The sequence below is a fragment of the Lissotriton helveticus genome, chromosome 1_1, assembly GCF_964261635.1.
Source record: "Lissotriton helveticus chromosome 1_1, aLisHel1.1, whole genome shotgun sequence".
In the NCBI taxonomy this organism is placed as follows: Eukaryota; Metazoa; Chordata; class Amphibia; order Caudata; family Salamandridae; genus Lissotriton; species Lissotriton helveticus.
This window is the reverse complement of record NC_136057.1, coordinates 1,662,234,117-1,662,251,750: the sequence shown is the minus strand read 5'-3', so window position 1 is coordinate 1,662,251,750 and position 17,634 is coordinate 1,662,234,117. Positions and strand designations below refer to the sequence as shown.

Sequence of the window (17,634 nt, the reverse complement as noted above, 5' to 3'; positions counted from 1 at the left end):
TTGACAGAACACAACACTTTAGGAAGACACAGCAACTTTTCGTTGCCTTCTCAGCACCGCACAAAGGCAACCCTATTTCCAAAGCTGGAATAGCCAGGTGGATCGTTAAATGTATTCAGATTTGTTATCAGAAGGCTAAACGCACTTTAACGGTCCCCCCCAGGGCGCCCTCCACACGCAAGTTGGGGGCCTCCATGGCATTCCTAGGTAACATTCCTTTGGAAGACATTTGTAGAGCAGCCACGTGGGCTACACCACATACATTTACCAAACATTACTGTGTAGATGTGCATTCCAAACAGCAGGCAGCTGTAGGACAGGCTGTTCTCAAAACTCTTTTTCAGACTTCTGCAGCTGGCACGGGCGGCCGCCGCTAATGAGGGGACTGCTATGTATTCTATGCAATAGATATGAATTTAGCAGCCCACATGCCTCGAACTGAATATGCTACTTACCAGTATGCATCTGTTCTTGGCATGTAGGGCTGCTAACATTCATATCGCCCACCCTCCTCCCCGGCGCCTGTAGCAGCTGCAGATTACTTCTTGCATTTCATCACTAGCATGGACATCATTTCTACTATCGTACTCCATCTTTGCCACAATGGCTAAAAACAATCTGGGGATGGAGTCGATGCCCATGCGCACTGTAGTCCAGGGGAGGAACCACCTATCTCGTGATACTGCGAAGACTCTTCCAGGACAACAATGTGCAATCATCCGGACCCAACACTAGGCGGCGATCTATGCAATAGATATGAATGTTAGCAGCCCTACATGCCAAGAACAGATGCCTACTGGTAAGTAGCATATTCATTACTCCAGTATTGGAACTTTCATAGATTCACATGATTGAATCATTCCCCGTCGTCAAGATGGGAGTCCCCCGGTACATCAAAAAAGCAATACTAAATCAATACAAAGCAGAAAGTAGGCCTAGGCCCTTTTCTGTTTTGTAACCCGACACTCTCGTTTTGTAAAAGAGACTAGAAATAATTATTGAACCAATCGGGACCCTTCACCTTCTAGAACACCCCTGACTTTAGACCTTCATATTTTCTAACGCATGTTGTGCTAGGGAGTCTCCTCTGAGCTTTGCTCAGTTTTCCCCTTATTATAAGTGAATTGGGACAGAATTGTTTGCTTCATTTCAACATTTACATCTACAGGATCCGTCTTCAGTGCTGGTTTGTCATCACTCAAGCACAATTATGTCGGGAAAGGAGAAAAAGGGTCTGTTGAGAGCCTGTGCTACCTGCTCCAAGAAAAGGCTTTATACTGATGACTCTCAGGACGATTGTTATTTATTATTGCCTATAACCAGATCATCAGGCAAAAGATTGAAAGGTATGTCGTGCCTTTTCAAGTAAAACCTTAAGGGATCGTGGGGGACGCCTTCTGATATGGCTTCAGAATCCCAAAGACAGAAAATACGTGATTTCTAGTGAGGACAGTGATGAGGCATCCTCTTCTTCCTCATCCAGGAGGTCCCATAAGAGAAGATCACCTCATGCCCTTTCATCTGGGGAGCGTCCTGAAAAAGCCCTTAAAAAGACATCTCATGGGCGCAGTCCCTCAAAAGCTCCTCAAAAACATTAAAAAGAGAGGAAGGGACATGCTTCGGGGATAAACATGCAAGAAAGGCGAGTTCTGAGCCGTCTAAGGCACGCCCTCAGATCAGGCACTTCTTCAAAAAGCCCTCTTCAGTGCCTCCTGAAGTAAAGGCGTTGACGAAATTTATATCGTCGACGGTACGGTCGACTAAGAAACCACCCCTGTCATCGTCGTCAAAGATTGAAGTTCGCCTGTTGCCAAAGAAAGCGTCAGTGCCGACGGTGGAGTTGGGGACTCTGCCGACGAAAATGTTGTCATCGTCGACTATTGTATCAACGCCGGTATCATAGACGACGACGGCATCGATAACTGTCAACGACCGCGCCAACGACTATGTTGACAGCATTGCTGATGGCAGGGTCGACAACAGCGAGGACGACTTTGACACTGGTTAGACCATCGCCGATGGTTTCCAAATCACCGCCAATGGCTGCAGCTTGGACGGTGTCGTTGGCGATCTCGTCAATGAGGGGGGGAAAACACCGGACAGAACAGAGAAGACGAGAACATGGAGAATTACACCTGAAATTACATCACCTAGCAAGGTTACACCTCTTTTGCCATCTCGCCTATTGCAAGAGCAGGATTCTGAGGAAGAATATGATGGGCCATATGGCTGTGCAAGTAGCCCGTTCCAGCTGCACGTTAAGTGTCAGGAGGGTGATTTTGAGGAAGTATACAGTGAATATCAAGGCTATACTCCTCAGGAACAATACCATCCGGATTATCAGGAGGAGGTAGTTTGCAAGCTGACTTCTCTATTAACGGACCTACAGTTCATGTTGGCTGACTACAGGAAGATATTTCCACCAACTCCTGTACCTAAGGAAATACCATCCGTAGTTCCTCTTCCACGCTCTATCCCGCCTACACCAAAGAGGGATCAAGCTGTGCTGGCGGAACCCTTACAGAGATCACCTCCATCAATTGCTCAACAGGATCCGGGTACTACGGATGATGATCAGGAGGAAGGAGAGCTTGGAGATCCAAATAGAGAATGGGACGACTACCTCATTCTCACACCTTCTCCGGTGCCTGTTGACTCACCACCAGAGGGTATTGGTGTTTTTCATAACTTGTTAAAGAGAGCTGCGAAAAGATTTGATCTGCCTATGCCGCTACCCAAGCGGACTGTTTATTATATGATTTTAAAGAGCCCCATAGGAAATCTCTGAGGGCTATTCCGATTAATGGATCGTGTATGGGAGGAAGGACTCCAGGTCATGAAAACACCAGCGACAGTGACACCAGTACTATCCAGGTTGGAGAAGAAATACAAACCCCCAGAGGATGCTCCAGCCTGTTTGGTGGTCCATCCCAAACCATATTCAGTTATTTCCCAGGCAGCTCAACGAAAATACAAAAACTCACCAGCACCCATTACCACACCTCCTGATAGAGAAGGCAGGCGCATAGATAATGTCTGTAAGCGTTTTTCATCAATGTCAGCTCTGTTGGTCAGAGCGGCTAATGCCCTTGCCATTTTGGGCCGATATGACAGACAGATGTGTTGTGACCTGGCTCCGTATATGGATCAGCTTCCGGAAAAGAGCAAACCAGAAATGAAGAACATTCTGCAAGAGGGAGAGAGAGCTTTTGCAGAAGTGGTAGATTGTGCGATGGATATCGCAACTACGGATTTCAGATTGCTGGAGGGTGCAGCAGTTTTATGCCGTCAAGGATGGCTCCGAGCTACTTCATTTAGACCGGAGGTCCAGAATAAGATCCTAGACCTTCCATTCGATGGAGAGGCTTTATTTGGAAAGCACATCGACAATGCACTACAAGATATCAAGAAAGATACTGACACAGCTAAGGCTCTAGGGATGCTCCAGTATTGGAAAGCGCCCTTTAGAGAAGCTAGCGGAAGGGGTCTTCCATCCATCCTACAGGGGAGGATTTTAACAGTATACATACCCCTCGTATGCTACATCTTCCCAGCTGTACCGTCAACAGTACATTCAACCTCAGCAACAGTCGGGCGTGTTCTAAATCTGCCCCCGGAGGAAGAGCAGGACGTCGGGGAAAGGACAACTCATGACGTCAATAACGAGCTTCAGACTCCGGCTATTTTTATTCCCACCTTTCCAGAAGTTCCCATAGGAAGGCAAATTTCTTTTCACCTTCACCAGTAGCAAAAAATAACCACGGACTGATGGGTCCTCAATCTAATACAATTTGGACATACATTGGAGTTTCTCCATATCCCTCCTTGTACTCCACCAGGACTGCAAGAGGTAAACCACCTACTTCTCACGCGTTTGGAGATTCTTACAATGCTCTAAAAGGAGCAATAGAACCGGTGCCAAACTCCCAGAGAGTATAGGGATTTTATTCCTGTTTCTTTCTGGTTCGCAAGAACTTGTGTCAATGGCGTACGATCCTTGATTTGAGAACTCTAAACACTTATCTAAAAAACCAGCCCTTATGGATAGTCTCCCTTCAGGACATTCTGTTGCGCCTAAACCCAGGGGATCATATAACCACCTTGGACTTCCAAGATGCATATTTTCACATCCCCATCCATTCCTACCGAATGGTAGGAATGGATGGTCGGGGTCTGAATCCATTACCAGTTCAAGGTACTGCCATTTGGCCTCAAGTCGTTTCCAAGAATTTTCACCAAATGTCTGGCTCTAGTAGCAGCTTTTCTGTGGAAGCAAAGACATCAGGTGTTCCCGTACCTGGAAGATTGGTTAATCAAAGCACCTTCACACGCAGCTGTTCGGACATCCACGGTGGCTGTACAAGACTGTTTGCCGAGTTAGGCCTGACTCTGACCGAGGAAAAGTCCTCTCTGCACCCCTCCAAGAACATTACTCTCTTTGGGGCAATTCTGGACACCACAATAAACAAGGAATTTCCTTCTCTCAAGAGACAAAAGAAACAAATTTCACTGTCCCAAGCTTTCGAAAAAGTCACTTTCAGTACGCCGGTACAAGTCACTCCTGGGGACAATGTCATCATGCATCCCTCTCATCCCCTTCTGCTGATTAGGGATGCATGCATTGCAGGAGGAGCTGGCTCTGCAACGGCGTCAAGCAGTAGGTTCCTTCGAGGATGTCATTACAGTCAAGCCAGGTATGATCCAGGCAGTCTTGGTGGACTCGACGTCAAAATATTTCCGTCGGTCTTTCTTTTCTCACCATGCTGGCCCCACAGGTGATAACCACCAATGCTTCCTTGGAAGGTTGGAGAGCCTTCCTTCAAGACCTCCAGGTCAGTGGGTGTTGGCAGAATCAAAACCAGCATCTTCACATCAATTTGCTGGAGCTCGGAGCGGTGAGATTAGCATATGCTGGCATTTCTGCCGAGGATAAGGAACTCAACTGTACTGTTCATGACAGACAACACAACAGCAATGCATTATCTTAACAAGCAGGGCGGCATGAGATCCTTGCTCCTGTCTCGGGAGGCTGAGAGCATCTGGAGATGGACTGTGCAGAACGGAATCTTGCTGAGGGCAGAACACCTTCCGGGGGATCAAAATGTCAAGGCAGACACATTAAGCAGACTCAAGTCAACCTGCCACGAGTGAGAGATCCATCAGGAAACCCCAGACAGCATTTTTTTAAAATGGGGCAAAGCAACAGTGGACCTCTTTGTGACAGCTCAAAACAAGAACTGTCGGTTCTTTACAAGTGGGCATCACCAACCGGGATCCTGGGGGAATGCTTTTTTGATGGCATGGTCAGGGGTCTTTGCCTACGCCTTTCTGCCAATTCCCCTACCACAACTGCTCATGAAGATCAAGACTGAGCCTGCAGGATGATTGATAGCCTTTGGTGGCCCAGACAACATTGGTTCACAGAGGTTCTCCTTCTTTCGGAGACCCAACTTATTCTCCTTAAGCCCATTCCATCTCTTCTGACGATGTCACAGGGACAAGTGCTACATCCAGACCCCAAGTGGCTACGCCTAGCAGCATGGCTCCTGAACACTGTGAATTTCAACATCTAGAAATCCCATCTGAATGCAGGGATATTCTTTCAAAGACCTGAGCACAGAATACGAATAAGACGTACAGGATGAAATGGAAGAGATTCTGTATATGGTGCTGTGATTCTAATGTTCATCCTCTGAGATCCGCATCTCATGAGATCCTTCCTTACATTCTGCTGTTCGCAAAATCTGGATTAGCACATGTGTCAATTAAAGTCCATCTAACTGCTATATCTCGCTTTAGGAGGACGTCCTCCCGACCATCGTTAAGGTCGGAGAGAATCATAAAACAGTTTGAGAGGATTATTTCGTACTTTTCCTCCAGTTAAGCCTCCGCCACCTCTCTGGCAGCTTAATATAGTATTATCACAACTCATGAAACATCCCTTTGAACCCATTCATAAGGCGGACCTTAAGTTCCTTTCTTGGAAGGTGGCTCTTCTTCTGGCAGCGACATCGGCCAGGAGAGTTGGGGAGATTCAGGCCCTGACCATACAGGAAAGGTTTCTGCAGTTTAGCGAGGATCGAATAGTCCTTCGTACTAATCCAAAGTTTTATCACCAAAGTACCATCAGACTTTCATTTGAATGAACTTCTTATCCTCAAGACGTTCTTCCCCCTACCATCTACTGCAGCGGAAAGGGCTCTTGATTCACTGGATATCCAGCGTTGTCTAAAATTTAATCTACAATTTGTGTCCTTCAGGAGCGCCCAGAAAGGGCTATCCTCTTTCCAAAATGGGGATTGCTCGATGGATCTCGAGTGCAATCCAGTATTGCCATCAAGCAGCAGGGAAACCTCTGGGAGCACGGGTGCGTGCTCACTCAACGAGAGCAATATCTACATCCACTGCATTGTTTGCTGGAGTTCCTATCCAGGATATATGCAGTGTTGCTACTTGGAAGAGTACACACACCTTCACCAGGTATTACTGCTTAAATGCAGCCGCTAACAATGATGTGGCAGTAGGACAGGCGATGCTGAGGAACCTTTTCCAATGAGGGTGAGCTCTCTCCTTCAGCCCTCCTTCTTTTATACTTTAAGACTCATTTTATTTTATATGCATTTCTTATTGTGTACAGGTTTATAATATGGCGGTTGCCTAGAGAGATGTTTATTGTTTACGGTGTTTAGACTTGTAGATGTGAAGCATGGTGTATATATCAGTTGGGGGCTATGTATTTTTCAGGTAAAACTGTTCTTCCCTACATATCGACAATTTAAATCACACTCTCGCATTTGTTCATGTAGACACAGAATAAAATGTGCTACAGACTGCTAGCTACTCTGTTTCAAGCACGTGAATCTATGAACGTTCCAATACTGGAGTAAGAAAACAAGTTACTTACCTGTAACTGTAGTTGTCCAGTATTGGAAGCTTTCATAGATTCACATGCGACCCGCCCTCCTCCCATTATAAGCTCACCTTTGGATTTTATATAGGGTTATCTTGAGCACAAGTGCTCAAAAAATCTGAAGGTCTAAGGTTCTCTCCGAGGTGTTGTGAAGGGTCCTGATTGGTTCAAGAATAATTTTTGGTCTCTTTTACAAAGCGGGAGTTATAGGTTACAAAACTGAAATGGCCTAGGCCTACTTTGTATTGATTTAGCTTTGCTTTTTTGATGTACCGGGGACTCCCATCTCGACAACGGGGAATGATTCAAGCATGTGAATCTATGAAGGCTTCCAAAACTGGAGAACTACAGTTACAGTAAGTAATTTGTTTTCATGTTACTCCGGAGGCGGACACTATATGGCTTCAATGACGTCGCCAGGCGCTACTTCCGAAGTCGATGCAAAGCCAGCTCCCCCTACCGGCAATGTGATAGCTTTGAGGTCTCCAGATCCAGTCTGTCACCTTACATTGTTCTACAAGTGAGGAATCTGCAGGTAGATATGATACCCATCAGAAAGAACGTTACCAGAGGTAAGTAATGTTTTCTACATAACTGAAATCTATTCTTCTCGTTGCTTTAAAAAAATAGGTAGCACCTCTTTACTATTGACAATGCTTAGCTGTAGACCTGCTTTAGAGTCATCAACTACATAGATACTTCCATGTCTGAAACTTGATGGCTAACATGTTTCAAACTTTGTGAACATTCTATCTGCCACCTGGTACAGCATGATTCTGGTGACAAATTATAGAAGGTAGTGTAGGCTGTGAATTGTACATGATAGACTATTTACTTGGTGTACTTACTGGTCTGTTAAGGCGAGTGAGAACGGACCCTTTATATTTTAACAGTGTCTTTTGTTGGCAAACGGTATGCAGTGTGGGTTGCCTTTTGGTGATGATTGACAGTCAACATATATGTAGAATTTGGGGTTCAACTTACCCACGGTATACAGACTTAGAATGCCTTCAGGTTCAAATGAACATTTATACTGGTTGGAAAACCTGTGATTTAGGCAGGATATCTCTGTATGATTAAGGAAGGCATCTGTGTTGTTGGATGACTGAGCTGGCCTTCAATGTAAATATAAAGATTATTGCCATTGTTAATTGTCATTAAAAATGAGCTTCTAAAAACTCCAGACCTTGCTTCATGCTGACAGAGTAAGATGTGTTTGTATGTTTCAGGATCTTAAATACCACCTTTTTCGAGAGTTGGGAGTTAATTGGTCCGTATCCTTCTTGGTGGGTTTTCAATGGTCTCCTATCAGTTTTACAAGTCCTTCATATCATCTGGTCTTACCTCATTATCCGTATTGCGTACAAGGCCCTGGTTAGGGGAAAGGTAAGTTGATAAATATATTACACATATTGTCTGCCATAGATGGTTAGTTTGTTTACCATAAAATATCACTAGGCCGATACACTGTCTACATTTCTGTTGTAACTTGATATGTTGCCAAACTAAAATGTATTTTAGTAAATCTTTTTTTAGAGATGATATTAGATATTAAGGTTTTATGATGTATTTGATCATAAATCAAAGTCTGCAGTATGCTGGTCCATTATTTTACAAAATACTTATTTAGCTAAAGTTGCCATGTGCCCATATACATTCTTGAACAGATTTGGATTTTTCCTAAAGTGTTTCAGACTGCATTATCCATTAGTGTGACCGTGTTCACCAGTGTTTTCTTTTCAGTGTCTTTGTCCCCTCCAGTGATTTATTCAGCAGTGTGCCTCTTAGCCATATCCATTTGTTTTACCCAGTGGTATTTATTAGTGTCCCTTCATCTTGCACCATGGCTCATTCAACACTGTACATTTGTCATATCCAGATGCTCATTCAGCAGTGCTACTTTGTCCTGTAGTTCCGTTAACAGTGGTTGATTCAGTACAGTTTCTAGGTGCTGTGTAGCAGTTTATTCCACAGCATCCATGTGTGCCATTGTTAATTTGACATTTTCATTGACCTACACCATAGTTTGTGTCAGTATTGGCTGTCTTATTCTGGGCTTAATCTGTAGTGTTCCCTTCATCTTGCTGTAGTTGGGTCAGCAGTTTCTCTTTATACTGTGCTCTAATTCACAATATTTACAAACACTTACGGATACTTCTACCTGCATATTCCTCACCTTTTACGTTTCTCCAGGCACCGGACTGGATCTGGAAACTTTTGCAGCGGTTGCTCCTGTACATTGTCAGGTGGTGCTGGCGGACTTTGCTGCAACTTCATACCGCCTAAGGAAATGGCTCAGAGCCTTAAATAGGCACCACCCCTTAGCACTGACATCAGTTCCTTTTTTTCAACTCCTTTTAGCGCTGATCTGCAGGTCTGCTCCTGAACCTATTTGGCGCTTTACTGACCTCCCAAATAGTTTATTTTGGAAGGAAGACATTTTGCCACGGATAACTCCCCTGACAACTACAGGTTTCAAGTTTTGCTGCCCTGCATGTCTGTCATGGACCCATACAATGCCTGTCTCTGGTGTGTTGGATCCAAGCACAATTCAAAACCATGCAATAAGTGCTCCCTGATGCACCCACAGGCCATCAGGGAGTGGTAGGGGAAGATTTAAATTGCAGATCGCCCTCAGAGTCATGGGCTGACTCCTTCTCCAAGTTCTTGACCTTTTCCCACTCTCTCCTGATCCAGGCCGAAGGTGAAGTCCAAGGACAAGTACTGGTGGGCCCACAAGAAGTTCTGATGTGAGGCCTTCCAGCATTGTTTTCATTCCAGGTAGCAGCCGCACATTTGGCCAGACAGTTGGAGCAGGTGTGCTCCGAGTTTACCAAGCCAAATGTGACTTCGCTGAAGGAGGAGGCCTTCTAGGAGTTCTTGATATTGGATCCCCTGGAGCACCTTCCAGCTCTACAGATCCCCGGGTGGCCCCTAGTCAGTCTTCTGCTGTATGGTACTCCCTAGCATCAACTGACCCTTTTGGCCCTGCCGAACCTCATGCTGGCACCAGACCACACTTCGCTGCCCTTGCCAAATGCCACATTGGTCCCAAATGTGCTGAAACTGGTTGTTTATCTATCACTAAAGTAGATCTCTGATCTAGAGCCACATTCGGCTAGATATCAATCCGCTTCTCACTGTGAAATTACCAAGGCAACACAAGCAGTGTTTAGGGACCCTCTGGCACTGCCTTTGCCTCTCCTCCAGTATCTTCAGCATATCAAGGGCTTATTTGGCTCCGATTCAGATTTACAGGAAATTCATGAAACACAGTGATGTGCAGCAGGGGCTTACAACTTACACTTGGACAAAACAGATGGGCTTTGCCTAGAACAATAGCATGCATGTGGTCTCGCCTGAAATTGAGATCGACTTCCCATGGGGCTCCCTACCAAAGAAAATCCTTCCTTTACTGCAGTTGCAAACAGGGCAGTTGAGGTTCTAGCTCTACATTTGTTTATTTTAGAAACTTAGACTAGTTTGTTCACTGATATTTTGCAACCCAGCCGTTCATCTTGGCAGCCAATACTTCCTTTCAGTAAAGCCCTGACAGATACATGGGCTGAAACGTGGGCAAAGCCCTGTTTGGCACAGCTAGAAAGTCACTTCCTAGTGAGGTGCTACTGACCTGCTGCAGGAGACCCAGCCTTTTTGACTCCGCATCTTTCCCTGGAAAAGTCTTGACATGCTCGCCTTCCCTTCTACTGCATGTTAAAGAATCTAAGCTCATCAACACACTTGGCAAGAGCAGTTTTTCCTGTGTCAGCCAGGGCTTACGCGCCTTGTATGTGGCCTTTTTACTAAGCAGGTAAACCTATGTCCTCTAGGGTTGGCAAGCGAGATTTTGCTTCTTCTGCCTGAGGAGTTTTGGAACACCTTCGTCCAATGTGATCTATGCTTGAACGGTGTAACAAAGTATGTCTTCCATGACTGCCTTGACAACAGAGCCTGCATAATCTGTGCCATTGGGCCCTTGTGTGTTAATTTGTCATCACAGCTGGAGGTGTACCTTAGTTTTCTTTGCAGACTGCTCTGAATGTGCTCCTTAGAGAAGTGTTGCATCCAGGGAGGGGTAAAATGTGTTTTACTGGCTCAGCTTGGACAAATTTATCTTGGACCAGTGGGTTCTGCAGGTACTGTCAAAGCTACATCCTTCCGTTATGGTCAGCCCATCATTTAATTCCTCCTGTTTTCGACCAGACTTTGAGAGAACATGTCTCCATTCTTGCCAGAGAAATTTAGTTATTACTTGCCAAAGGGGTATTGCCCGAGGAGGTGAGAAGCTGCAGGTGGTACTTGCGCCATTCCCTAGTTACCAAAAAGAATAATGGATCCAAGTGGATTTCGGTTCTTCAATTCCTGAATGCTTTCCTTTGGAAGGACACATCCACTTACAAGCATTTTTCTCGCTATGGTTAACACTTAAAAGGCACCCTGAGAGACTAGTTTTGTCATTTGTAGGACTGCGGTCTCCTCTTTGTTTTCTCATCATTGCTGTTACTCAAGTAAGTTCTAAAAGTCAGTAGAGACCGGATTTCTTCTTTTAGCCCCATGCTGAACTCTGGTTCTCCAGCATTGGGGTGTCTTTCATAGATTCACATGCTTGAATCATTCCCCGTCATCGAAGTGGGAGTCCCACGGTACATAAAATAGCAATATATACATACATATATACATAGTATAACAATAGCATAGCAAAAAAATTCCATAGGAAGTATTGTAACATAGCAATCAATAGGAAAAATCTTGTCACTTTATTAGCTGTCCAAGTCATTAGATATAGTCCAAACTCCAGCCATTCAGGCGTCGGCACCCTCTAGAACACTCTCCCCAGTCCTCTGTCGTCACAACTACGACGACGACTGCTACCTTCTTGTCGACTAAACCTGTTATGGATATGTCGTCGGCGTCTTCTCCGTCAACGCTTGTCTCAGTGACGGTGAGGCCTAAGTCAACTACTACCTTTCTCTTTCATCGACTGACGCCATTGTTGACGAGACCCTCTTAAGGATCAACCGGTTCCGTCGATGCCTGCCTCGTCAACGGTTGTCTCGTCGACGCCTGCTTCGTCGACGGTCCCTTCGTTGACGGTCCCTTCGTCGACGGTCCCTCCGTCGAGGGTCCCTTCCTCGACGGCAATAGAGTCTTTACAACCCGAGGTACAGATATGTCTTTGGTCGACGGCTGCAGTTTCGTCGGGGGAATCTCTGGTATCACCTCCAGGTGCCTCTAGTGCCTTTGAAGCCTTCAGCAGCCCTTTTGCCGCCTTCAGAACTAAAGAAGGTCTCTTTGCTTCACCATAGACAGTCTTCAATGGACCTTTTATTGCCAATCCAAGCTTCTCCTAATCTTCCCGTGCAGTTTGAATATGGGCGGATGAGGAGGATTCAGAGGAAGATGATAGGTTTTGAGCTGCTCATAGTTCTTCAGAGCTTCTCATCAAGTGCCAGGACATTGATGATCACCAAGACTATGAATATTACTCCGAGCCAAATATTCAATCACAGCCTGAAAATCCGACTGCACAGATGCCTTTGTCACTCATTTCTAATTTGCAACATATGCTTGTCGACTACTACCACCATTTTCCTCCTTCAGAGCTAGCTTCATCGATCCCTCAGACGCCTATTCCTCCGTCTTCTTCAGTCATTTGTCCGTCCCATCCGGTTTCTCCGGTGGCATCTACTTCTCACAACATAGGGGACACACATACTGCTGAGGAGGACAGAGAAGAGGGGGGAGTTAGATGATAGATCCTTACTTACTGAGTGGAACAATTACCAAATCCAGACTCCGTCACCTACCACTCCAACTCCTGTTGACTCTCCACCTGTGGATATAGGTGGATTTCATGTCCTCCTGGACAGAGCGGCCAAGAGACTCCACCTCCCTATGGTCTCCAAGGACGAGATTTGCATTCTATAAGATTTCAAAAATCAGCTACAGAAACATGGTAGGCTATAACTATAATTGATTTCATCTGGCAGGAGGGTTCGAAAGCCATGAAGACCCCTGCCTCCATTCCTGCAGTCCTGCCACACTTGGATAAAAAATACAAGGCACCAGACCATTCACTAGCCTGTTCAATTGGTCAACCGAAGCCGGACTCTGTTATTTCTCAGGCGGAACAGTGTCGTGCCAGGAATCCCTAGTCTCCTTTGTCGACTCCTCCTGATCCAGAGGGCAGACGCCTTGACTCTTTTGGGAAAATGTTTTCCACCATGGCAGCAACTACTGTCCAGGCAGCTAATTCCCTTGCTATCCTAGGCCGTTCTGACAGGCAAATGTGGTCGGACATTTCTCTTTTTATCGCCTGAAGAATCTAAAATCAAAGCTGTAAAGATTCTCCAGGAGGGTGAGCGGATCTCTGCCTAGATCATTGACTGCGCACTGGATGTCTCTTCCACGGGTTTTCGCCTCCTGGCAGAAGCAGCAGTCCTCTGAAGGCAGGGCTTCTTAACCTCTTCAGTGCTCATGACGAGACCAGCTCGTCATGAGTCACAGTGGAGCTGTGCTCATGACGAGTTGGTCTCGTCATAACGGCTCCGTGCCGCCCATGCGCGATTGATTCCCCGCCTGTGCGGGCGAATTAATCAGTGGGCGGGGCCTCTTCCTTCAAACCTTTCACCTCAAAATTCTCCTCCTCATTCTTCACCTCCACATACACCACCTCAGAATGAGGATGAGTATACAATAGGGGAGGGGGGGGAGACCCAGATGAGCCTTTTCCCTACCCAAGTGATACACCAGACTGGGAGTACCCAAACCCACAGGATGTACCAGATATCCCAGATCCACAACCATACCCGTCCAAACCATCTCCTCCAGAAGACAATATAGGTTTTGGACATTTACTTAATAGGGCTGCCATCTATCTTAATGTCACAATGCACTCAGATGAGGCAGAAGAAGATTTTTTGCTAGACACTTATGAACATTCCCAAAAGTCAGTTCAAATACTACCTATGATTAAAGGGTCATTAAGCATGCCCCAGAAGTGTTTAAAGATCCTGTACGAGCTAGGATCATAAATCCAAGAACAGAGAAAAAGTACAGGCCTGCTCCTGGGGGTCCTGCCTACATTAAGGGACAGCTACCGTTAGACTCCCTAGTCGTTTCAAACGCTAGAAAAGGAGCAAACTCACAGACATCAGGAGAAGCACCACCTCCTGATAAGGAGTCAAAGATAATAGACGCTTCAGGCAAGAGAATAGCTGCCCAAGCTAGTAATACATGGTGCATAGCTAACACACAGGCCCTCCTCGCAAGATACGACAGGGCTCACTATGATCAGTTAGAAACACTTTTACAACATCTACCCGACCAATATAAAGCACAGGCAAATGACCTTATACAGGAAGGGGAGCTAATCTCAAATGCCTCCATCAAGTGCGAACTAGATGTAGCAGACACAGCATCTAGAGCAATAAACACTAGTGTCCTACTTAGAAAACATGCATGGCTACGCATTTCAGGATGTAAGCAGGAAGTGCAAACATCTATCTTAAATCAGCCATTCAACCAACAACAACTGTTTGGTCCAGCGGTAGACTCAGCACTTGAGAAAATGAAGAAAGACACTGATCCAGCCAAATCTATGGGAGCTCTGCAGTCCACCCAAGCAAGAGGCTCCTTTTGTCGCTCCTTTTATAGAGGAGCCTCCAAACAAGCTGGAGCAGACAATTCAGCTTCCTTTAAAACCAACACACAAACATCCTCCAATAGAGGATATTTTAGAGGAGGCTATAGGGGCAACAACAACAAGGGAAGAGGTCGAGGAAATAACAATAATCGAACCTCCCCTAACACAAAACAGTGACTTCCTTTTGCTTCCCCATCAGCATTCCACTCCTATAGGGGGCAGACTAACACAGTTCCTACCTGTCTGGAATTCCATCACAACAGACAAGTGGGTAAGACAAATTATCCAGTATGGTTACTGCCTAGAACTTACAGCTACCCCTCCACATATACCACCCAGACAGCGTCCAATGTCTACAGACATCTAACGCTGCTCAAACAAGAGTTTCTCTCATTGCTTCTAAAAAACGCAATAGAAATAGTTCCATTACAACATCAAGGAACAGGGGTTTACTCGCTGTATTTCCTAATACCCAAGAAAGACGGGACACTGAGACCAATTCTCGACCTCAAGCCCCTCAATCTATATATACACTCAGATCATTTTCATATGATCACTTTACAACAAGTGCTCCCCTTGTTGCAACACGGCGATTTCCTTACTACACTAGATCTCAAGAACGCCTACTTCCACATTCCCATACATCCTTCTCACAGGAAGTATCTAAGGTTTGTGCTAGAAGGACAACACTATCAGTTCAAAGTCCTTCCATTCGGAGTCACAACTGCACCAAGAGTGTTTACAAAGTGCCTAGCAATAGTAGCAGCACACCTCAGAAGACAACACTACCATGTCTTCCCATATCTAGACGATTGGCTTATAAAAGCCAAGTCGTTCAATCAGTGTGCCCAACACACATTACAAACGATTCAAACATTGCACAACTTGGGATTCACAATCAACTACACCAAGTCACATCTGCAGCCCTCTCATGTACATCAATACCTAGGGCCTACAATAAACCCAGCTACAGCTCTAGCTTATCCCAGTCCAGCCAGGATACAGAGCATCCAAGCCTTAGTCACAAAGTTTCAAACACAACTCTCTCCCCCATCCAGAGTGTTCATGCAACTAATAGGCATGATGGCACCATGCATTTTTATTGTTCCATATGCAAGACTGCAAACGCGCCCATTGCAGGAATGTCCAGCACATCAGTGGAACCTGGCTCAAGGACAACTTACAGAACTGGTGTTGGTAGACCGCCACACACATCGCTTTCTGCAGTGGTGGAACACCAAAAGCTTGTCCAAAGGGCGGCAGTTCCTCGAGCCTGTTCCACAACTAGTACTTACAACAGATGCATCCCTAACAGGATGGGGAGCCCATCTCCTACACCATACAACTCAAGGGAATGAGACCACTCAACAAAAAATGCTCCACATCAATCAACGAGAGCTACTAGCAATATTCCTAGCACTGAAGTCCTTCCAAGTACATGTACAGAACAAGACTGTCTTAATCCGGACGGACAACATGACAGCCATGTACTATATTCATAAATAGGGGGGGGACACTCTCTGCAACTGTCCCAGCTCGCACAGAACATTTGGAGATGGGCCATTCCACAAAAGAAATATCGGCTAGCAGAACACCTTCCAGGTGTTCACAAACAGATAGCAGATCTGTTAAGTCGGCAGACACAACAGATTCACGAATGGGAACTACATCAGAAAGTTCTTCCATTTTTTCACAAGTGGGGTCATCCAGACATAGATCTGTTCGCTAAAACAAACGAAAACGCAAAATGCCCAACCTTCGCCGCCAGGTTTCCTCGCCCGTTGTCCAAGGGCAATGCGATATGGATGAACTGGTCAGGCAGATTTGCGTACGCTTTTCCGCCACTCCCACTAATACCACTAGTGGTACGCAAGCTAAGACAACAGTCTCTCAAGATAATCCTAGTAGCTCCCACATGGGCACGACAACCGTGGTTCACAACTCTGCTAGAACTCTCAATAGTTCCAAACCAAAAACAGTGTCTAACACCATCCATGCTAACGCAGAACCATGGAGACATCAGACATCCAGATCCAAATCAACTGAATCTAGTGATCTGGCTCCTGAAGTCTTAGAGTTTGGTTACCTTAACCTACCACCAGACTGTATGAATATCATTAAGGAGGCCAGAAGACCTACTACTAGAGCCTGCTATGCAGCAAAATGTAAAAGATTTGCTATGTACTGCAATAATAATCAAATTGATCCACTGGATGCTTCTATCCAAAATATTATTTGCTACCTTTACACTTACAAAGATGTAGTCTAGGATATTCATCTATAAGGCTTCATCTTGCAGCCATTGCTGCATACCTACAAAATAGACAACATCTGTCATTATTTAGGGTACCTGCGATTAAAGCATTTATGGAAGGATTGAAAAGAATCATTCCTCCTAGGTTACCACCCTCTCCAGTGTGGAACCTAAACATTGTTCTTACTAGGCTCATGGGACCCCCCTTTGAACCTTTACACAAATGCGAACTGCAATTCCTCACATGGAAAACAGCTTTCCTTATTGCGATTACCTCACTCAGGAGGGTAGGTGAAATTCAAGCTTTCATTATACAAGAACCATTTTTACAACTACGCCGTAACAAAGTGGTTCTTAAAACAAATCCAAAATTCCTTCCTACAGTTATTACTCCTTTTCATCTAAACCAATCAGTAGAATTGCCTGTATTTTTTCAAAAGCCAGACTCTGTAGCAGAAAGAGCTCTACACACCCTAGACATAAAAAGAGCCCTTCTATATTACATTGATAGGACTAAAACATTTCGAAAAACAAAACAATTGTAGCTTTCTCACCACCACATAAAGGCAACCCCATCTCTAAAGCTGGAATTGCTAGGTGGATTGTAAAATGCATACAAATATGCTATCAAAAAGCAAAACATACATTAACAAATCCTCCTAGGGCACACTCCACACGCAAACTAGGGGCCTCTATGGCCTTCTTAAGGAACATTTCTCTAGAATACATATGTAAAGCAGCAACATGGTCTACAATACATACCTTCACTAAACACTATTGTGTTGCTGTGCAAGCAAAGCAGCAAGCTGCAGTAGGCCAAGCTGT

The 17,634-nt window shown here is 45.2% G+C and overlaps 1 protein-coding gene across 2 annotated transcripts in view; it reads left to right on the top strand.

Annotated features, from left to right (window-relative positions):
• Window positions 1–17,634, top strand: part of CERS5 (ceramide synthase 5) — a 369,439-nt gene that overhangs the window by 294,606 nt on the left and 57,199 nt on the right. For both annotated transcript variants that reach the window (XM_078688907.1, XM_078688908.1), the window contains exon 9: window positions 8,140–8,296. In XM_078688907.1, coding sequence (XP_078545033.1) covers window positions 8,140–8,296 — 157 coding nt within the window. The remainder of the gene's footprint in view (window positions 1–8,139; window positions 8,297–17,634) is intronic.